General features: G+C 45.8%; 2 protein-coding genes across 5 annotated transcripts; one reads left to right on the top strand and one right to left on the bottom strand.

Moving 5' to 3' along the window:
- Window positions 1-399: 399 nt before the first annotated feature.
- On the bottom strand, window positions 400-14,378 carry TMEM127 (transmembrane protein 127). Of its 3 annotated transcripts, none has more exons than XM_081017611.1 (4): window positions 14,270-14,378; window positions 11,453-11,882; window positions 5,594-5,758; window positions 400-3,240 (listed from the first exon to the last, which is right to left on the bottom strand). In XM_081017611.1, the coding sequence occupies exons 2-4, from the start codon at window positions 11,694-11,696 to the stop codon at window positions 2,933-2,935; spliced, it is 717 nt and encodes a 238-aa protein (XP_080873737.1). In that variant the 5' UTR covers window positions 11,697-11,882; window positions 14,270-14,378; the 3' UTR covers window positions 400-2,932. The 3 variants fall into 3 exon arrangements, with proteins under 3 accessions (XP_080873737.1, XP_080873735.1, XP_080873736.1); XM_081017609.1 differs by lacking the exon at window positions 14,270-14,378 and adding an exon at window positions 14,013-14,140; XM_081017610.1 differs by lacking the exon at window positions 14,270-14,378 and adding an exon at window positions 13,987-14,119.
- Window positions 14,275-23,106, top strand: CIAO1 (cytosolic iron-sulfur assembly component 1). Of its 2 annotated transcripts, none has more exons than XM_081017526.1 (8): window positions 14,275-14,293; window positions 17,148-17,313; window positions 17,921-18,069; window positions 18,422-18,533; window positions 18,780-18,868; window positions 20,269-20,470; window positions 22,006-22,093; window positions 22,277-23,106. In XM_081017526.1, exons 2-8 carry the CDS (start codon window positions 17,175-17,177, stop codon window positions 22,515-22,517), a joined length of 1,020 nt encoding a protein of 339 aa, XP_080873652.1. In that variant the 5' UTR covers window positions 14,275-14,293; window positions 17,148-17,174; the 3' UTR covers window positions 22,518-23,106. The 2 variants fall into 2 exon arrangements, with proteins under 2 accessions (XP_080873652.1, XP_080873651.1); XM_081017525.1 differs by lacking the exon at window positions 14,275-14,293 and adding an exon at window positions 14,590-14,705.
- The last annotated feature ends 170 nt before the right edge of the window (window positions 23,107-23,276 follow it).

Here is a 23,276-nt window from a genome sequence, read left to right as displayed (position 1 = left end):
AACTGCCTTCGTCCAAAGATCCAAGTGCCCTCCAGTAGTGATGCAAGACCCCTACATATATCACTAGCCTTCATAGATAAGAGAGACTAGAAATTCTAATTCTGGAGTCATGCATTAGCCTTAGAAGCAACCAAGTTCAAGACAAGTTGTCAAGTTGGCTAAGGAACAATTCACGCTAAAGGACAGTAGTATAATGGTTTTGACATCAAAGTCAAAAAAAAAAAAAGCTTTTTAAGATGCACATGCAAGGCAGTGGCCTTTGGTGACTGACAGACAGCTTATACACAAGCAAACAATAGGCAGGTTTGGTTAATGCTTTCTAGTGGTGTGTGGGTGAACAAGATTGCCCAGTTATGTGGTAATTTCTCTCAGCCACAGTATAAACACCCCAAAAAAAAAGACTATTTACATCCTTATTTTATTTTTGGTAGAAAAGGGTATTCAGAATTTTACAGATGGATTTAATCAACAGTGCTTCATGAATGTTGTTCAAGGTCTAAAAATGATCACAGTAACCAAGTACACATGGAAACCAGTTTTGGTCAAGTCCCCTCTGTGGAAACAAGCTGAATGGAGCCACCTCCATACTGGAGATAAGTCAAACTCCCTTTGGCACATGGAGGTGCTGCCAGTGTTGCTTTCCCTTCTCAGGGCCAGAAAAAGAGAAGACTGCAAGAGTGACCAGCAAAATATTCCCGAGACCAACCACTGATCTCTTCGATAGCCAAAGATTAGAGATTAGGTGGAGATAGTAAAATTATGCATACTATTTACAGCCAAACTCTTTTCTCATATGCAGCAGTGGGGAGGGGGAGGAGAGAGGGGGAAGGGACAGTCTCTGCTCACACCACATACAAAAGGAGCTACAGAGTCAACTCTGTTGACATGTGGAAGGCCCTCTTCTGGTAAAGACAGTGAGCAATAACAAGAAGAGAACACAAAATGAGAATGCACCAGTGGCACATTCATCATTCACTGGACTGGAGCTGAATGAAAACCACTCTTTGTCTAATCTCCTACAAACTGCTTTTTAAAGACAGACTTCTTTCAAATTCTACAATTTAGTCCCATTTCTCTATCTTTTGAAGGACACAGAGAGGGAAGCACCTTATCAAAATCCAATTAAAGCCCCCGTTTTCAAGTGATTAGGATAACACAAAGGAGTCACTCCTCACTGTGATGTGTAACATTTCATACTTGTAGCAGGAAAATCTCAGCTACACTGCACATTACTTTTGCATGAACCAGTTCTAGACAGAGAGAAGTTAGCAGACTGAAATCAGATAGACATCTGAAAGACAGGAGTGTCCTCAGGATATAGCTTCAGCATATCCTGAGTGGCAACCTGTTTCATGGAAGTTTCACTGTTGAATCTCTTGTCTTCCTAAGTTAAAGCAGGTCTTGCTTTTAGTTCTCCAAAGTGCCATCCCCTTATTTTTATTTTAAACTGAAACAGGCATCTCTTTCATCCACTCCCTCCCATCTTTTCAGTTCAACATAACATCCCACCTAGTCATCAAAAAAGAGCTGCAGTGAGTAGGTCAAGTTCCTGGCTTATTCAAAGCAATTTTAGTTCAAAGCACTACAATACACAAAGAAAAAGGGGATGTCAGTCATTACACAGAGCATCATGCACCATCTTGCATCACTGCCTGCAACTATCAGGAATATCTCTGCCTCTCAGTTAAACAGTGGCTTAAGTTGGAAGAACTGCCTTTTGGGCTAGAGAGCTTAAAAACCAGAAGTAAATATAGTTTCAATTAAAATAGATTAAAAAATTAAAATCAAGCCTAGGATCAGATTTTGCATATAGTCTTGTGATACACAAATAGGTGCCAATACTATTTCTCCAAAACTGGGACATGAGTGTGCACAGAGGTATGTACACATGTGCCAACACAAACACACACACCAGTGCCAACTGGAATGATAACCCTTTAAAAGGTGCTGTTCCTTTACCTCAAAAGGTAGCCCAGTCCATCCAGGAGATATTTAGTAGTGGCAACATCCCGGAGGTGGCTCTGCCAAGTTTTGTTGGTCCTCCCCCCCCACCCTTCCCAATGCCTATGGAGGAATGGGGGCTACGAGAACAGCAAATAAAGTGCAAAATGTTTCTCTTAAGTAGCAGGAGGCAGAATGTGGGAGAGGAAGAAGCAATGGTGGCAGCAAGCTTACCATGCCTTTCAGAGAGCACATGAATCAACCCAAATGTGTCACCTCCCCACAAACCAGTGCATAGAGAAGGATTCCCACCTTCTGATGTGCTAAATGAAGAACATCTTTGCCCCCAGGTGTGAATATCAGTGAGAGTCACATTCCCCCCCAAAGAGGCAGCGCCTCGGAGTGTGGGTGGATGAACAGTGCAGGACTGCTGAACTCACGACCACAAGTGTGCATACTAGTGTGAAAGATCTTATCACAATGCAAAAAAAACTGTGGACCCCTCCCCCCTCTTCCCAAACACTTAAGTCAAGCTTGCACATGCCATCTCTTTCACATACAAGGCAAGACCTCTCCTGGAGTAGCTGTGCTTTGCCTCTCTGTACAGGAGGACACCCAAGTGAGTGCAAGTAGCTGGACTGCCTGGGTCGAGTCTGTTGAGTCACAAAAAAGCACAAACCTATAGCTGGGTCACACCAGTCAGTTCATTGAGTCACTTGCTGTACGAAATGCAAGGGGCTGGGAAAGAAAAATCACCCATAGGGCTGCTTTGGAAGTCACAGCATGAGCAAAGCTTCAGTTTGCAGCTCCAAAGTGAGTTCTCTTCCTGGCTGGGAGGTCATAAAAGTGAGTGAACCACCTGGGAAAGAAAAGCACCAGTGAGTGGCTCCAGGCAAGGGAATGCAGTCCCAAGTGATTGTGTGCAGTTAGGATCTGCAGCTGGGCTACAAGAAAGCCTTCTTTCCCCCAGCCCAGTCGTTCAGTGGTAGCATTATGGTGTATATGCTGGAGGTGGCTGGAACTGGTTGATCACTTCGTATTCTGCTGGATAAGGTTCATTCTCTTCCATCTCGGAGAGGAGCTCCAATGCCTGCTCTTCCTCTTCAGTTGGGTAATGGCGCAGTAGGTTGGCAGCTGTGGCAAGGATGGAGGCCCCACCAGCTCCAGCCACCAGGTAAAAGCTAACGGCAAAGGTAACATACACTTGTGAGCCATGGTACTTTTTGTGCTGCTGCTGCTGCGCAAGGATGAGCTCCGAGGCCCAATAACAAAACCCGATCACAGTGGCACACTGCAGCACTGAGGGCAGAAGCAAGAGAAAAGAATTAGAAACTGTTCCCCAGATTCTAGATTTAGGTATTTTTATCACAAGCATTGCTCAGTGGAATTCGTTTGGCTCTAATGCGACTTCTTAAAAGCTTGTGGATATGGGTAATGTAGCACATAATCCTAGAATGGTAACACATTTACATTTGACTAATTTGAATTTGTGGATGTGCATTTTCTTGTTTCTATGCACAGACATGGAGATTTAAAGATGCAAGCTATTTATCAGACTCCACCATGGCTGAGCATGTTCTCGTTTCTCAGCCCCACCCTCTTGCCTGATGTCAGAGGACATCAATGGAGCTTTGCCTAGTTAGTGAGGTTTGAAGAACAACTTCAGGGACGACAAAAGGATGACAAAAGAAAACAAAGTAGGTCTCACAAACCTGAGGTCTGCCCAGCCCTGGCCTAAGTAATGCATGCACAATATCTGAGATTTTTCTGCGCAAAATTCCTAAGTCCCAAACCAAAGAACTCAAGGTAAAACTCAAGGCAAAACAAGGTATTTAATTGCTACAACTATTCTAATATTTTTATTACTATTTATATAGTCTTCAATGTACATACCACTGTATAGAGTAATATAAGCAGAAGGCAGGTCACAGGAATCATAGAATTGTAGAGTTGGAAGGAACCCCAAGGGTTTTAACCTTTAAAGCCCTATACGGCCTATGACCCTCGTACCTACGGGACCGCCTCTCCTGGTATGTCCCACAGAGAAATTTACGGTCTGCAAATAAAAACATCCTGAAGTTCCCAGGCTACAGAGAGGTTAGGCTGGCCTCAACTAGAGCCAGGGCTTTCTCGGCCGCGGCTCCAATCTGGTGGAATGCTCTGTCACAAGAGACTAGGGCCCTGCGGGACCTGACATCTTTCCTCAGGGCCTGCAAGACAGAGCTGTTCCACCAGGCCTTTGGTCAGGGCGCAGCCTGACCCCCTCCTATGGCAATCTGCACAGAATTTTGCTTAATGGTTGCCATCAATTTGATTTTAATTAATTTTATAATGAATGTTTTTAGAATGCTGGATTATTTTGATTGTTGTTAGCTGCCCTGAGCCCAGCTTTGGCTGGGGAGGGCGGGATATAAATAAAATTTATTATTAATTATTATTATTATTATTATTATTATTATTATTATTATCTAGTCCAACCCCCTGTAATGCAGGAATCTCAGCTAAAGCACCTATAAGAGGTGACTATCCAACCTCAGCTTAAAAACCTCCAAAGGAGAGTCTACTGCCTTCTGGGGGAGTCTGGTCCACTTTTGAACAGCTCTTACTGTCATAACGTTCTTCCAGGTGTTTAGTCAGAATCTCCTTTTTTGTAACTTGAAGCCGTTGGTTCCTGTCCTACCCTCTGGAGCGGGAGAAAACAGGCTTGCTCCATCTTCCATTGGGCAGCCCTTTAGATATTACCAATATGCTTCTTAAATTATGGCACCTAGAACCAGACACAGTACTCCAGATGTGGTCTGATGACAGAATATAGCATTACTATTACTTCCCATGAGCTGGACACTATACTTCCATTGATGCGGCCTAGAATAGCATTTTTTCTGCATCTCATGGTTGACTCATGTTAAGCTTGTCGTCTACTAAGACCCCTAGATCCTTATCACGTGTACTACTGACAAGCCAAGTGTCCCCTAACGTATATTTGTGCAGCTGGTTATTCTTGCCCAAGTATCAGTAAAGGTAAAGGGACCCCTGACCATTAGGTCCAGTCATGACCGACTCTGGGGTTGCGGTGCTCATCTCGCTTTACTGGCCGAGGGAGCCGGCATACAGCATGACTACAGCATGTGGCCAGCATGACTAAGCCTCTTCTGGTGAACCAGAGCAGCGCACGGAAACGCCGTTTACCTTCCCAACGGAGTGGTACCTATTTATCTACTTGCACTTTGACGTGCTTTCGAACTGCTAGGGTGGCAGGATGCCCAAGTATAGAACCTTGCATTTGTCCCTACTAAAATTTATTTTGTTAGTTTTGGCCCATTCTCCAATCTGTTAAGGCCATCTTGAATCCCTATGTATTATTCTTGACATAGGAATGGGTAGCAGAGGGAGAATGTGCAGATGAAATTGTGTTTTGGTTCGGTTAAAAGGCAAGAGGTTCATAGAAAAGGAGGGTTTGGATAAGGAGAGAGGTGGCACTCCAAAGGAACCAATCTAGAATACAATTTAACAGCCACATGGGTCTAGAGAAGGCCATGAGTAAACTATGAACCAACCACATGGGCAACCCCTTTTTGAACCATGGCTTGCAAGCATAAGCTTCAGGTGCCCAACACAGTAAACGGAGCAGATCAATCCCCTTTAACATTACCTGTGAGGATGTGGGCAAATGCGTAACGTCGTGTGATCTTCAGTGCAGGATGCTTTGGTCCAAACACATCCAACAGGAAAGCTGAAAGGCTGCATATGATTCCCAAGAAGCAGAAGGCAGCAATAACCCGAAGCAACAACACTGTCTGGGGGTTCATGCAGTACTCTGCGTGGGGGGAGGGGGGAGAGAGAGAGAGAATTCAAAGTTAGGTTTCACACATGTAATTTACTATTCCTAAGACGAGCTGCTTCCTGGAGCTTTCTGAGAATTAAACATATTAGTCTGTAGCTGTGCCAGGATTTACGTGGTACTTGGCATTCTTTCCACGTTATCTACACAATATAAATTCTGCATCTATGATGAGGCAGAAGTGAGGCTGTTCTTGTCCATACAGCTTAAAGCAGTTTTGCATTTGTTAGCTGAAGATGATGAATTGCCAATGGCATGCTGAAGACAAAAATAAAAGTTGCCACCATTTTAATGAAGTATTATATTGCTGGATCAAGTTCTATGTGCCATGCTGATCAAACTACTTGACACCTCTGTCATAAGAGCACGGATGTGAAAATATTGTAGTCTGATGTGGGCTTTAAACAAAGACAAACCTTTTCTTCTGTGGATAAAAAGGAACCTCTCTCTTCCAGACTCACCAAGGGTTATTGCCAAAAGTCATTGCGCAAGCTGAATAACTTCTGCTCATGGAACATAATTTGTCCTCATACTCCATTTCCCACCCCCTAAATCAGCTCTGATGCTTCCCTCAACCCTTTGGATCAGATTTGGAGTAGTGAAGGTAGTCATAGGGAAAAGAAGGGAAAGTTTAATTGTGGAAGCAGTATTAGTTCTACTCTGTGATGACTTCATTTAATGGATACAACCACAAAACAAAGGACAAACAAGCCTTATCTGATCTTATTTAATGGCTGCGTAGTCCAGCACATATTTGATAAATGAGACAGCTTTTTCCTTGAATACATCACTGACATATCAGTCCCCTTTGTTTGAAATGGGAATTGTGCCCAACCTCCCAGGGTTTTGTGGGAAAGACTATTATATAGCACTTTTAATATCCAATCACTTTACAAGTAGCATATTGGTTATGCGAGAGCACATTTTGCACTATACCATCAGAAACAGACCACATTTTACAGAAATAAAAGTACTGGGATATCATCCAGTCATTTATAAAAGGCTTCACAAAAAACACAACACACTTTTCAAGCTATATTCCACAGCCTTGAGGATCACAGATGTTCCTTCTTGCTTTAAATAAAAATCATTTTGAGAGAATCCAACGACAGAGGAGATGCACTACAGAAATTTACAGAAATTTTGGATCGGCTACATTAATAACAAATAAAATGAACTTGGGGAACTTGCTGCTCTAAAATCACATTATTTGCCATTGGCACAAGCAGAGTTACTCTATTATAGGTTTCTTGCAAGATTCCATCATAGACTGCTTCTAACTGGATTCCAGCAGGATGTCCTTCTCAGACTCATGTTTTTTCCAGCTTCCCCCATGGTTGGGAACTTCTTTCTAGGCTTGCATTGATTTTATAATGTTGATCACCTAATATTTCAGCCATTCTGACCCACAAAAGGACTTTAGTCCAAAAGCCTCGTACATTCTATTTCCTCAAGGACATTTTCTATAAGTTTAACAATGGTTTTTCTTGTTGCTTTTGCAGCTTACAAGATTGCTGCGTGTTCTCTAAAACATGGGAAGGGAATACCCAACACAAATAACTTGATCCAAAATATACAAAGAGGTGGAGATCAAGCTAGGTTAGGAGGCAGGAGGGTGCTGTGTGTTACTTGGGCTTGAACAGGTTGTGGTAGCCATGTTCAATTCTTGACTGAACAACTGTCTGAAAAACTGACATTCTCCCCCAATGCCATCATTTAAAACTCATTCCAAAACTCATGTTTGCCATACTGCATGAAGTGGGGAGAAGGGAGCTGCTGTTTAGAAGTAAACAAAAAGCCTCCTGGGCTCTGAAACTCATTTCACAGTACAGTAGGCCAGCCACTTATGGTTCTGGGGGTATGTGCGCCAAGGCAAAATCATCCAAAGTCCGCTACCACAAGGGGCTCTGAGACCGTTGCAGAAAGGCCCTGAGAAGCTCCCAGGGCCCTCCTGGGATCTTTGAAGAGCCTGGTAAACAAGGAAAACCCGCGGGTGCACGGGGGGGGGGGTGTCAGTGAGTGAAAATACATGGAGGAGAGAATTGAGCGCACTCTGTTTATTTATTTCTCCCCACCCACATAATGTTATGTTCATGTAAGCAAAGTGAGTGCAAGTTGTGGGCTTACCATACAATGGATTCTGGCCTAATTCACACACATCTTAAAATAATTTTTTGGTCACCTGCAATACCTGCTTATCCAAACAAGAGCCTTCTATCGCTCCGGAAAGGATAATCACTCAGATTCATTCTAGCTTATACAGTGGTACCTCAGGTTAAGTACTTAATTTGTTCTGGGGGTCCGTACTTAACCTGAAACTGTTCTTAACCTGAAGAACCACTTTAGCTAATCGAGCCTCCTGCTGCTGCCGTGCTGCCGGAGCACAATTTCTGTTCTCATCCTGAAGCAAAGTTCTTAACCCAAGGTAATATTTCTGGGTTAGTGGAGTCTGTAACCTGAAGCGTATGTAACCTGAAGGGTATGTAATCCGAGGTACCACTGTATTGGGCTAGAATAACTACTTGTCTGGGCAGCAAGGGTCACTTCCAGGTGACATGGCAAGGGAGCGTTTGTCAACTGGGAGAGAGCGGATTCCTTTTTCTTTAAAGCTACAAATCTAACAAAAAAGACAAATGTGTGGGAGGGCAGGCAAGGAGGAATTTCCATGGACTAGTTGCTTTTGCAGACCTCTTTGTAGGGGTCTTTAAAACTGAACCCACAGTGCTTTATCTTCTTAAATGTGAAAACTGAAAAGTCCTGAGAAGTGTAGTTATTTCCATTTTATTAAAATTTAAAATAAAATTTAAAAAACATTAAGTTCCTCACATTTTCCATCCTTTCTGCAAAGAGCTAGAAACAATTAAAAAAAAAAGAAACAGGGATTCTGAGATTTCTAAAGGAGCCCAGAAACTACCTAGACTTTCTGTTGGATGCAGATCCTCCCAAGACAACAGGCTGTTTTAGGGCAGCTTCTTCATTAAAATGAGCACCATCAAAAACCGGATGTATAAAGCTAAATACCAGAAAACCAGCAATACCAGAATGAATCAGCCTCATTTGAATATGAACTCAAATTCCTCTTGCTCCCATTAAGAGAACTATGGCATGTACCAACTGTTCATAGCAGGGACATAGTGGGGGGGGGACAGTTTGGGAGAGGGGGCGCTGCTCACGATGCCCTCCTCAAACCAGCCCTGCGTGGCTTTGTGAGGGTGGCACGAGAAGGACCCCAGCCTCAGCGAAAGGCTGTTATGTCCTTCTCATGTGCCCTCCCCAAGCAGCTTTGTGAGCATTTCCATGGCGCTCTGGCCATCAGAGTGACGCCTGACACAGTGGACTCCATTTGCCCTCAGGGAGGGTGTGTAAAAAGGATGCAACAGCCATGTGCCCTTCAATCCAGATTGAAGTCTAGGATCATTCGGCCCTTCCCGAGCACTCCAGGGCGCCTTGGGAACATGCTCTACTGCTGGTTCATAGTGCATTGCAAAGTAACAAAGTTAAAAAGGTAAAAGGTGCAAACGCGGGTGGTGCTGTGGTCTAAACGACTGAGCCTCTTGGGTTTGCCAATTGGAAGTTCGGAGGTTCAAATCTGCACGGCGGTGGTGAGCTCCTGTTGCTCTGTCCCAGCTTCTGCCAACCTAGCAGTTCGAAAACACACCAGTGCAAGTAGATAAATAGGTACCGAAGTGATGTTTCCGTGTGTTCTGGCACCTGTCACAGTGTCCCGTTGTGCCAGAAGCGGCTTAGTCATGCTGGCCACATGACCCGGAAAGCTGTCTGTGGACAAACACCGCTTCCCTCAGCCTGAAGCAAAATGAGCGCCACACCCAATAGTCACCTTTACCTTTTTACCTTTACCGCAAAGCAACTGATATAAAAAAGCAAACAAATCAGCCCAGATCCAAAGCGCTTACAATCTAAACACTGAGAGTGGCGTAGACAAAGGGAGGGGAGAAAGGAGAGAGGCATACTCTACAAGGGATAAATATGAGTCACTGCAATTATTCACACAAAGGCTTCATTTCAGTTGGGTATGAGAGGGTTTAAGTAACATGCATCATGGAAACCTTAGGTTTCATGGAGATTATGGAAAAAAGACAGGTGGTACAATATATGTTATATATAGGCAAGCCCACATGTATCGGGGTCCTCCTTCCACTGATTCCCCACGTCCCTGTTGCCCAGGCATAGGCAAACTCGGCCCTCCAGATGTTTGGGGACTACAACTCCCATCATCCCTGACCACTGGTCCTGGTAGCTAGGGATGATGGGAGTTGTAGTCCCAAAACATCTGGAGGGCAGAGTTTGCCTATGCCTGCTGTTGCCCAACTAACTAGCCAGAATAGCTGAGAGATACTGCTCAGCTATTTCTGTGCTAATCAGCTGGGTGGCAGAAAGGTGCATGATGGCATCTCCTCACCGCTGATGGTGAGATGAGGTGTGGGTGAAAAAGAGAGGGGTGGAAGGGATGCCTGACCCACAGGCTACATGTGCCTTCAACCCACCATCTATGATTACATGGTAGGTGCCATTGGAAGCAAAGAGGTTGCCTGGCCCTGTAGATGTTCTGGAATTTTCAGGCATAGTAGGCAGTGTGAGTAAATGAAATAAATTGCTTTGGCAGTTGTAGAACAGGAGCAGCAAAGATAACTAACCAAGGTCCTCAAAGGCACCTATTTTAACAGTAGGAAGCTACTTTGCCTGCTAGAAGAGAGCTGTTGGGACACAGCCAATTGTTGGGTTGAATGTTAACCACACACATGGTTGTAAAAAAAGCTATCTTAATTGTTTGGTTACTGGCAAGGTTTGCAAACTCAGTTAGGTTTCTTCTTATATGCTTAATGTGTGGTCTGACCTTGCCCTCTCCAGAACATAAGCATCACATTAAGTTACAGGGGAAAGGCCATTGCAGGTGGTAAGAGGGAGGAAAAGGAATTATTGAAGAAACAAGTTTTTTGAGCCCGCAAGAAGTTGCAGTGTGCATTCTTTTTAGGAGTAACAAGCTTCTTGCCATTTATGGCCAAAGCTGGGAATATGAAATTGCATGGGATGTATGTTGCAAGATCCAGCCAGAACCTAAATAACATATTTATGATTTAAGTGCATGTCTAACTTTTGTAAACCACTTTGAGGTTTGTTTGTATTTACAATCGAGCGGCATATAAATTTTATGCAATAACTTTATCCCACTGCAATGAATGGAACATTGGCAGTTAAATTTTGACAAGATTAGTGCTCAAAAACACTGCACATTTAAAATATAACAAAATTGATACAAAGAATCCTTTTGACAGCACTTAGTTCTACAAAAAGACAACTTTGGCTGCAGTCCTGTTTAGCTGTAAGTAAGCTCCTCTGACGACATTTGGATTTACATCTGAGTAAACATGCAAACAAGAATGCACAAAATGTAGGGGTAGGTGGGGCAGCAAGTTTCATTGCCACAGGGACCTATCCCTCCATAACTTCTGGGTTGGTAAATATTTAATAAGGAGAACCATGAAACAAGAATCAACTCCTCTACAGGCAGCTGATTATTATATGACACCAGGAATCACACACACAAAATTCACCTTGGTGAGCACAAGATTACACTGAACAGCTACTGCGTGAACCGACCTACACCAATTTCTGTTTAAAGAATGCACACTATACACAATGAACTCTCACCTTTAAGTAAATCCGGGTCTACATATCCCAGCACATCAGCAACTCCCAGCTCCTGGCGAGAACAAGTGCCCCCATGAATCCGTAGCCAAGCAGGCTCTGCTAGTGCAGTACACAGGGCAGTTATTGAGAGGGCACCAGGCAATGCAGAAGCCAGGCTCCTTTCTGGCTGCTTTGGCAAGGCACTCCCATCCTGGCCTCTTCGCCTGCGCCCACTGGGCAACACCGAGCCACTTGGGGTGTACATGGATCCTCTTTCTGAGATTAGGCCAAATAAATCCAACGAAACACACTATGCACAGAAGCCCTTGGGATCTTCTGGAATGGGTGAGTGGCGAATGACTTTAGGCACCAGTCAGGGGGAGCAGACTCACAGAAGGCTGCAGGCAGAACAGAGCACCAGATGAAGTGTCTCTTCTGCACTCAGAAGAACCTGAAAAAGACAAACAGATCAAGGCTTGTAAATAGCCTCTCACCTGTGGCAAGGTAAGGGCTGCCTCAAGGTGACCAAGTCTGACCAACATTTCTTCCTTTTTTGGTACAAGTGAGCAGACTCACTGATTTCTATGGAGATTCCCATGGTTAAGCAGATGAAATACAGCAGTTTCCCTGAACCCCGCAAGCACACAATGCCAAGAAACCTGGGTTTAAAAAGTGGTCATTAATTCTCAGGCCAAAGGAGATTAGGGCCAGAGTTCACAAAAGTGGCAAAAATTTTGCTAATGAGTCCTTTTAATAAAAGAACTTCAGTAAAACTATAAGTACTATCATGTATAATAGACTCATTATGTTCCAAGATTAAATTGCACAAAAGCAGTGTTTTTAAGAGAACTTACTGAGGCTCCCATTTTATACTTCATACAACAATACTAGCAAACCAAATCAACCTGTCAAATGGCAATGGCCTATTCAGCATTTGTAAAACCAATGAGTTGGTCATGGATATTAGACATTCCTGTAATGATGTATGAATGTATGGCTTGAAATGAGGAGCAGCAGTAGCCCCCCCCCCCCATAGCATTTCTTTATTTTTAGGCAAGTGGATTTGTGCCTTTGTTATGCATATGCACCTCAACCAACTAAATTGCTTCTAAACAACAGTGAAGCCAGTTAGTGTTCCAAGGGTGCTCCACTGAGACAGAGTATAAATGGAACACGTATCTTGCATATTATCCCACTGAACACTTTCAAAAAACAGTTTGTAGATTTCAGCTGGCTGGAGATAATCAAACATGGCGTATAAAAGAGCTGAGAGACAAAGGGGCCCTCTCTTGTACTTTTGTCAAAATGGCACCTTTGTTTATCTACACATACACACACACAACTTTTAAGCAGAACAATTAGTGCCTTTGACATAGCCACACTGTGTTGTTCATTTAATTATTGCAAGTCCAATGAATGCATCACACAAGAGCCATTCAGGTTGTGTGAGGTCAGAGGATATTAGACATTTTCATAAGGCGCATCTAAGTATTTTGGAATAAAGGATAAAGGGAAATTATCACTCAAACCATCACAGCTCAAGCAGCTGAGTCCATTTAACAGATTCCACAGAAACCATTCAGTTTACTTAATAATATTAGACATTTACCTGATTAAATGGTAACCAAGTCAAAGTAACATAAGTAACTATGTATTCTTTCTGCTTTACCTTCCTCTGTTTATCCTCTCATTTGACATAAGGAACCCTGTACATACTTTCACCAGCCAAAAAAGGAACAAAGATGCCTTTTTTAGTTTGGTTTGCTCCCACTGCTCCCTCCAAATCCCCTTTCCTTTTGTGTTGTATCTTTTAAATTGTAATCCTGAGACCAGGGACCATCTTAATGAGCATTATAGCCTTCTTCAGGAACTTGTATTTTGCTGAGGAGCGAGGTACACATACTTCAAGTACACATGTAACTTGGAAACAACCCTGCCCTCACCTTTCTTAAACTGCTCACTCTCTGAACAACGAAAAGTACCTTAAAGACTTAACAAGTTTGTTACAGAGGAAGCTTTCACGGACTAGGGCACAGCTGGCAAACTTCAGTCTTGTGGAATCTCATTTATTTTTCCTTAGAACCCCAAGACTCACCACCCGGAGTCAGGTGCTAAGGGTTGTCGCCAACGCTAGGTCCGTGGAAATCAATGAGCTTGAGTTACTCGTGCCCTCTGATTTCAGTGGGTCTACTCTTGAGCAGGACTAGCATTGACTACAACCCCCAGAACTAAGGAATCCTACGGTCAGGGATTTGTTTTGGGTAGTAGAACTCAACTCGGACATCTTTTTTAACGTCAGGAAAACATCCACTCGGGGCTCCCCCCCCCCCCATTTCAGTGAGTGGCAAAGAGGAGGCGTGATTTTGTTGCCGTTATCAAAACACATCGGAAGCCGGAAATCCAGGCCGCTGGACTTGCGACCCTCCCGGGGAGCCCGATCCACCTCCCACCCACCCCTGGGCCCTCCTTCGCCCCGGCGCCTCCCAGAGAGGGCGCTCTCCCTCGGATCCTGCCCCCGGGGGCCCCTCGGAGACACAAAGGGGCGCCGCCCTGACCTGGCGGGTCGGACTCCCCCACGCACCGCTCGGCTCCCTTCCCGGGCGCTGAGCCCCGTCGGGCCTGGCGTTCCTTCCGCGGGGGCCGGCGCCTTCCTCCTCCGCCTCCTCCTCCGAGCCCGACGACAGCCCGACCCCCCCGCTGCCACCAAACAACAGTCGCCGGCCACTTCCGCTTCCGGCCGGCTGCGCGCACGACGTCACGGCGCCAGAGGCGGGAGGAGGGGCGGGCGCCTCCTGAAGGGGAGAAGGCGGCGAAATACTGAAAGAGATTAAAATTCACCTCAGCATTTCTCAGCCCTGACTTGTTGGTGTTGTTCTTGACTTTTTCTTGCCTTTATCTTTTGGTAAAGCGCTTTGAGGAGTTATTTTTTTTTTCTTTTTCCTTCAAGTAAGTAAATAAATAAATAAGACAACTTTGTTCCTTTGAAAGTTGCAGGAGGGCCAGGTCAGGAACTGAGTAAAGAGAGGCGGTCCATCTTTCCTTCCTTGTGTTGCGTGCGTGTCTCACACACACATTCTTTCTCGCCTCACACTGACTCTCGCAAAGCATGCTGGGAATCGTAGTTTCCGCGTGGGGTCGCCACTTCCGCTCCAGACACTCGCGGCGAGGGATGGGCTCCAGGGGGCGCTGTGGCGGGAGCGGCGCTGCCCGCGTTGCCCTGCGCGCCTGCGCCTAGAGGGGCCCTGTGGGAAGCGGGGAGGAAGCGCGGAGGCAGGTAGGAGGCAGCGGCGGCGGCGGCGCTGGGTGGCTTCTTCCTTGGGCTGCTGAGGGAGGGTTTGCCGGAGCTGGAGGTCCGTGGTTCTTCTCCCCCTTGAATTCCCACAACAACCCTGTGAGGTGGGCTGGCCCGAAGTCACACCCAGTGGGCGTCATGGCTAAGGAGGGGGAAGAGTTGGACCCTGCTCTCCCAGCCCAGCCCAGGGATAGGCTAACTCGGCCCTCCAGATGTTTTGGACTACAACTCCCATCATCCCTAGCTAACAGGACCGGTGGTCAGGGATGATGGGAGTTGTAGTCCGAAAACATCTGGAGGGCCGAGTTTGCCTATGCCCGTCCTGGCCCGACACTGCTGCCCCGCTCTGGCTCTCTCATCCAGCTACCAGACTAGACTTGCAGCAAGAGTCCGTTACTACCATTTATCTCTTTTCTTTTATGACCAAGACATACAGCTGATAGAACTTCCTAGTCCAGAGGCAGAATACCTTTGCATAGTAAACTGCACAAGTAAAATAAAAGAGAAGAGCCACTGCTCTCAGAGGCATCTGCTGTAGGAAGTGAGATGCTATGCTAAGTTGAGCGTTGCTTTGGCCAAGAAGGAGAAGTGCGGCGTAGGGATAGATAGATATGGCTGCATATACGTGATAGCTGTGAATGAACTGTTGTGTACAGAGGCTGTGGAAACGAGTGACGCTGGGAGTGATCAGTAAGGTTTGGTTGTTGGTCCTGATCTGATGCCCCACTTTGTGGCTCCCTGGAAGCACTGGCTGAGCACTTTGGGAAATAGGATGCCAGACTCGGTGGGATCTCACTGTGAGCCAGCAAGGTTCGCACGCAAACACACACACAAATCTTTCTTCGCTGGATAGCTAACTCCTGTGGTTTTGGATGTAGCTCGAAGTGTGTATTTTTCTTGGCCCCCACCCCACCCTCTGCAGTGGTTTGATTCTATAAATGTTGACTGCATCTAACGGTCTGCTAAGAAGTCTATTTTGGAAATTAATAAATAATGCAATAGGAATTGGGGTTTATTTCTGGCATGTTCTTAGGTACTGCACATTATATATAGCTGCGGGAAAAAATAAACTCATAAAATTGTAGAGTTAGAAGTGACCCTGGTTATCACCTACTCCAATCTCCTGTAATACAGGAATCACAGCTAACAGGTTACATACTAAATCAAACCAGAGAAATGTAATGTTGAATTGTGTGATATATTTCTTCTTCAATTTGAATATTCTTTTCCTTTCCTTTTGAATGACATTCTCAACAAATGTTTTACCAGGCCTTAATTCAAATTATGTAGCTTCTGAGAGCCACATAAAACTAACCCTCTACAGCAGTGTTCCCAATTAGTGGTCCACCAAATCCACCCAGGAGGTCTGTGGCACATACCCATCAACTGTCTGGTACATCTCAATTTGGGGTGCCCTCCTCTCCCACAGGTCATGCATCCCAGTTTGCATTGGGACATGTTGGAGGGTATGGTGGCACCATTCACATAACAAAAACTCCCACAGAGATACCAACAATTTCAAAGGCTTGGCTTTTGGAAAACAGGGTCTTCAGTACTTAGCTACAGGCTTGTGGCCCTTGTCCTCCTGTGAGCACAGAGTCAAAAGGAAACCGACATACCATATTTTTCGCCCCATAGGGTGCACCGGCCCATAGGGCGCACCTAGGGTTTTTTTTTGGGGGGGGGGAATAAAGAAAAAAAAGCTTCCCGAGCTTCCCCTGACCCCAGCCCCCAGAACAGGCTGCTATCCGCAAGCCTAGGGAGCCCGGCAGGAAGTCGCGCTGGGCTCCCAAGGGTTGCAGAGAGCTGCCTAAAGCCCGCGGCGCGCTCTTCAGCGCGCCCCGGGCTTTGGGATGCAGGCAGCTCTGCGCAACCCTTTATTCCCTTGTTTCTTCCCTTGTCTGCAAACACACAGTTCTGTAGTGTACCAGTTACCAAACTTTCTGCCCCTCCCCACAAGGACCACTTGAAACTTGCTGATGATGTTAGTGGACTACTTTAATGATTTTTCTGCCCATTGTAGCAATTGTAATGCACTGTGCTAGATACTGTATACTTTTAAATTGCATTTTTATTGATTGTTCTATTGCGCTGTAGTTTATATTCCATAGAATTCAAATCATAATGCAATAAAAGAAATAAAAGAAGCAATAACAATAAATATTACTATTGGATGAAGACATGATGTGACCCACTGGAGTGAAGCTTGCAGATCACAGTTTTAAAACACTTGCATAATGCAAAAGGCACGTGGGCTGCATGCCTGGAGGATTTTCATTACACACCTTGATAAAATAAAGGCTTTATTCTGCAGTTGCAAATCGATGTTAGAATGCTGGGGCACTCTTGTTCAGGAGATGCCTGAATTGCAAGTTTTTAAATCATTCTTATTTTTTGTTGATCTCATTCTTTGCTGCTTCATAGGTTCTGCGGGGACTGTTTGGTGTTATAATGAAGGATTCCCTGACACTTTTGTCTCGCATCCCAGCACACCCAGATTCCCGATGCTGGTTTCTCGCTTGGAACCCTACAGGGAGTCTCTTAGCTTCCTGTGGTGGGGACCGTAGCATTCGAATATGGGGGAAAGAAGGTGAGCTAGTCTGCCAGTTTGGACTGCAATCCTAACATAATTTACTTCACCTCAATGGGACTGAGTAGACATGGTTCAGATTGCTCTCCTTGTTGTCATTCCTTGAAAGTAGGGGGAGAGAAACAGGCAACCAAGTCTTTGGTCAAGAGTGTTCATTGCACTCTGGATTCCCTGCTGCATCTTATGCTGGGAGGGTAGAGAGAGACTTGTGACCCACCTATAGATGAAAGACAGGTGTCAGGAATCTTTGGACCTCCTATCCCTTGGCCATTGGCCATGAATTTCTGTCATCCCATATCAGTGCCTAGGCCTGCTTAAGACAGCTATGATAAAAAAGAGTGTGCCAGTGCCAAAGGGGAGTTGAGTGGGCAGGACTTTATTAGATCTCTTTCCCCATGATGCTTTTTAACTCAGGTGGTGGTAACAGCAGCTCTTGATTTTTCTGGGTAGTTTAGGTGGATCTGATCCCAGTGTAAAGCTGAACCAGGTAAACACCTCTCTAACTTGGTTTATGTAGTGACCTCTGAGGTGCCAGGAGGAGGGAGAAGGACTCTCCAGTGGACCCAGAGATGTGTCACAGCTCCTAATTGGCTTTCTCTCTTGGCAGGTGATACCTGGGTATGCAAGTCTGTTCTGGGTGAGGGACACCAGAGAACTATCCGCAAGGTGGCCTGGTCCCCCTGTGGGAACTACCTGGCTTCTGCCAGTTTTGATGCTACCACCTGCATTTGGAAGAAGAACCATGAGGATTTTGAGGTGTCTTGAATCTCCCTTTTGGTTTTGTTGCTGCTGCTGCTTTTCTCATGCTTTTCAGTTGATTAAAATCTGTCACAATTGAATACATGCACACATGCAAACACATAACACATAGCAAGAAACCCTTCAGATCTTGCTGGACTCCAGCTCCTGTCAGCCCCAGCCTGTATGACCAATGCTCATAGATAGTGGGATTTGTAATCCAACACTGTCTGGAGGCACAATTTCTGCTGCCCCCAGCAATAGGAAATGTTTGTTGTGTTTTCAGGTGTATCATCCTGCTACATTGTCAGGTTTTCACACAATTTCCTCTTTACCCTTCTCTTACCCATATCCCTTTTTCTCTTTTCAGTGTGCAGCCACTCTGGAGGGCCATGAGAATGAGGTGAAGTCTGTGTCATGGGCACCATCTGGCAGCCTTCTGGCCACTTGCAGCCGAGACAAAACTGTCTGGGTTTGGGAAGGTGAGAGCCACAAAAGTGTTTTGAGAGGATGAAGCTGGGGCAAAAGGAATTGGGATTTTCACTGTGTGTGAATATACTTGATGCATGATGGCTGGAGCACAGACATGGGAGGGAATCATAGAATTGTAGAGTTGGAGATGATCCCAAGGCTCATCTAGTCAAACACCTTACAATGCAGAAATCACTGCTGAGAAGTGCCTTGTTTCTTAAACTGTTCCCCTACATCCCCCCTCTTCTGTGCTGCAGTGGACGAAGAGGATGAATACGAGTGCATGAGTGTCTTGAATTCCCACACGCAGGATGTCAAGCATGTTGTCTGGCATCCCAACCAAGAGGTGAGTGTTCCCTTCCTGTATGGCAGACAGCTGGTATCCTTGGGGCGTGGTGTCTTGGAGACCTATCAAATGGCTGGTCTCTAACCAGGGCAGTGTTTCTATAGCCCCCTGTCATAAACTGTAAACATTTATATTTCTATCCTTCCTGCCCCCTCCCATTGAAGCCTTATAGCCCTCCTAATCGAACAAGAATACCCTTGTGTTGCAATTTTTGCACTCAGTTGCTGCAGTCTCTTGATGCTAATGGGGTGTGTGGACTGGAGTATTCATTTCAACATGGGCATTTGAAGTAAGACAGGAATGACATGGCTGATCCATAAAACTGTATCCAGGGAATTGTAATGAGTACATAGCAGCAGCTCTCCTTGGGCTTCCCAAATCAGACAGTGGGAAGATGGTCATCCCCACCAACTCAGGGTGGATTAGGGAGAGACCTTTGTGCAAGGAGCCCTGTCCACTCAGGGCCTGGCTGGCAGAGGGAAGAAGACTCCTCAGGAGCCGGTCCTTCCAAGGGCTGACCCAGCATATTTTGCTGCCTGGGGCAAAGGATCAAATGAGGTTGGCATCCAACCTTTATTTCCTTGACATCTGATGGGAGGGCATTCCACAGGGTGGGCGCCACTACTGAGAAGGCCCTCTGCTTGGTTCCCTGTAACCTCACTTCTTGCAGTGAGGGAACCTCTAGGAGGCCCTCGGAGCTGGACCTCAGTGTCTGGGCTGAACGATGGGAGTGGAGACGCTCCTTCAGGTATACAGGACCGAGGCCATTTAAGGCTTTAAAGGTCAGCACCAACACTTGGAATTGTGCTCGGAAATGTACAGGGAGCCAGTGTAGGTCTTTCAGCAAGGGCTGAAAGGCTGCAGTGTTTGCTTCACCCACTTTGCAGCAGGGATGCAGGCAAAAGGCTGTTCATCACCCTCCTTGGTGTGACCACCAGCAGTGGGGCTTTGTCATCTTCACAGCTTACGTCTCTATTCCTGTTTCTTCGAAGTTGCTGCTTCTCTGTGGATCTGTTTCTCCTGGAAACTACTGCAGGATCCTTGATATCTTTGTTGCCCTAGGGCACGGATTGCCAAAGTGGTTTGCCCCCCACCCCCATGTTGCTCAGCTGCAACTCTCATCATCCATGATCAGTGGCTGTTCTGACTGGGATTGATGGGCATGGGAGTCCAACATCACCTAAAAGAGAAGGCACACCACTGGCTACCCATACCCTAAGTGCTGTAAACATGCTTTTGGCTTTAAAATAAATTCCGGGATTATCAGGGAGCTGAGCTTTGTGTCTTACACAACATTCTGCATTCCCCTCCATGCTCTCATTGAACAGCCCTGCTCTCAGTTTTGCTCCAGAGGTGTTTTGTTCCAACACTTACCTGTGATTTTTCCTTTCCATTACCAGCTATTGGCATCAGCGAGTTATGATGACACTGTGAAATTGTACCGGGAGGAAGAGGACGACTGGGTGTGTTTTACCACCCTAGAAGGGCATGAGTCTACGGTGTGGAGCCTGGCCTTTGACCACAGTGGGGAGCGCCTGGCCTCCTGCAGCGATGACAAGACAGTGCGCATTTGGCGCCAGTATAAGCCGGGCAATGAGCAAGGTCAGTGGCATTTGCAAAGATGGAATGGATCTGTTCAAGGAATTGGATCTGCCTAGTTTTCCAAGGGCCATGGCAGCTAAGATTTGAAGTTTTTGTTGTTGGGGCAGCTGAGCCACCCTAAGGAGTCGGCTTCTGTAGGGTCTGAAGAGCTGTTACTGGTAGCAGTGTAGAAGTGCAGCCTCTCTTAGGCTTTCCACTGCTGTTTTTTCATTAGGTCAAGGATGTTGTTTGACTCTGCGTCCCATTACCCGCAGTCAGCAAAGCCAATGTTCAGGGATGATGGGAGCTGTAGTCCAGCAACGCTTAGGGGACCACAGGTTCCATATTACATAGCTAAATTCAACCACCACCACACATACCAATAGTAAATGCCATGCTCTGTGGGCTGGTTCTGAAGTATACAAAGCTACAGCATCCACAAACAGGAAGCACCAAGGTTTGCAGATGCACAAAAAAATCCTTAGGAAAACAGCCTAAGGCTGATAGCTCAGTGAGAAATGGGCATGCTCCTTGGACACAAAATGCTGCTGGTAGTGTGGAAGTACAGTGGTACCTCGGGTTAAATACGCTTCAGGTTACAGACGCTTCAGGTTACAGACTCCGCTAACCCAGAAATAGTACCTCAGTTTAAGAACTTTGCTTCAGGATGAGAACAGAAATCGTGCTCCGGTGGTGTGCAGCAGCGGGAGGCCCCATTAGCTAAAGTGGTGCTTCAGGTTAAGAACAATTTCAGGTTAAGAACGGACCTCCAGAACAAATCAAGTACGTAACCAGAGGTAGCACTGTAAGTCAGTATTATTTCCCCCTATATTACATATGGGGAACCTGGGGCTGAGAGAGAGCACTGATTCCTGCCCAAGACTCAATGAGTTCGTGATGGAGTTGATGTTTGAACAGGTGTGTGTGTGTGTGTTCATGTTCAAATTTACAGCTCAGAATCTTAGCCACTGTGCTATATTACCTCCATGCAGATTCTCTGAATACAGACACACACATACACAATTTTGTATTCTTTCATCTTCTTTAACTTCTAGTCTTTGTGATCGTGGAGATGCCTGAAGCATGGAAGAGTTATCTGAAAAGGGGGTTTGGGTAGGGAAGGCAAGCATCTCAGCTCTTATCACTGAACCCTTGTTGAGTAAAAACTGTAATGGGAGGGGAGGAGTGAACCCTATTCTGCCCAATCACATGAGAGAGTGCAGTTATGAAAATCTGTGTGGAAGTTGGAGCAATCTAGAGCTAATTAAGTGATGTTTGAAAAGTTCAGTTCCAGGGTTTTAGTACTTAAGTGGAAGTGCTGACCAAAGACAAGACTTAAGTGTGTCAGGATCTCCTTGCTCCAGGATGTAAATGGGGAACTTCACAGCTTCTGCATCCAGTGGGGACACCGCTTCCTTCCATACACTTTAGTTTCTGAAGTGAAAAAGCATTGGTGGGGTCTGTAGAGCTTCAAGTTGCCTCTCTTTGCAAAGAAGCTTTTGGCCTATGAAGCACAGAAGACAGGCCCAGCCTAAGGAGTTGTTTGTGTGTTGCAGGTGTTGTCTGCAATGGCACAGATCCTACCTGGAAATGCATCTGCACCCTTTCTGGCTTCCACACAAGAACCATCTACGACGTGGCATGGTGAGTGTGCACGGTAGGGGAGAAGTCTTGTGTAGCAGCTTGCAAGTCATTCTGGGCACCAATCAATCTGTTCCAGTCAACTGGTAAAGCTTTTCCTGTGACTGTATCACTCCATGTGATAGGGGACAGGACCTTTGCACAGATCAGGCCCATAGTCCATTCTTTTTGTTTCCTCCTCTGCAGGTGCCAGCTAACGGGAGCTTTAGCCACGGCTTGTGGAGATGATGCCATCAGAATATTTGAGGAGGAGCTGCACTCAGACCCCAACCAGCCCACTTTCACCCTTACTGTCCACATGGCCCGGGCTCACTCCCAGGATGTGAACTGTGTGGCCTGGAACCCGAAGGAGCCTGGGCTGCTGGCTTCATGCAGCGATGATGGAGAGATGGCATTTTGGAAATACCAGCGCCCCGAGGTCTGCTGAGGGTCCAAATTTCCCAGCTCCCTCTGACAATAACACAGTTCTAGTAGTGTAACAGTGGCACACCTGTGGGCAGCAAGCTGGACTGCATCCCCTCTGTAAAGGCAATTAAAAAGGTGATATCATGTAACCTTGTTATGAGGTACCTCCCCCCTTTCCACAAGAGCTGCTGTGCCAGAGCTAACACCTAGTGGGGGCAGCGGAGGGCAGCTGGGTCTTCTGCACAGATTCATGTTGTTGACCAAACAGGGTCTTGTCTTGCAGCTGGGTAGAAAACCCCAAACTACATAGGCTGGGTTTTCTTAGCTTCATCACTCCTTTAAAACGAAGCCAGGGTTGCCTGCAGAAAGACTGGCCTGCTGATTAGGCGTTTCTTACCAGTTGGGAAGTAACAGGCTTTGTAACTGCTGGTTTTGTACTAAAATGTGGTTGTATAAGATGTAGGTTTGGATTGGGAGGTGGTGCTGCAGAGGGAGAAGGGCAGTTCTGAGCAAATGAGCTTGTGACACATGTAAAATTTATTTTGACCAAGTGCTATTGTATGTCTGCTGCTATCCCTAAATGGGTTTTTATGTTAAAAATGCAACTAAGACTTTGCCATCCCAACTACTTATTTGACATACAGGGGTCACCATCCAAGAGAGAAAAGTGCTGTTCAGCTATCAGAAATTAGTTGGCAATTTGCCCGGCTGATTCCAAAAATGAAAATGCCAACATAGCTCAGCACAGATGGGTCGAGTTGTCCTTGTCAGTTCATTTCCC

This window comes from Podarcis pityusensis (genome assembly GCF_964106645.2).
Source record: "Podarcis pityusensis genome assembly, chromosome: 8".
NCBI classification, from domain to species: Eukaryota; Metazoa; Chordata; class Lepidosauria; order Squamata; family Lacertidae; genus Podarcis; species Podarcis pityusensis.
Note: the sequence above shows the minus strand (reverse complement) of the source record. Positions and strands in the feature narration are given on the sequence as shown.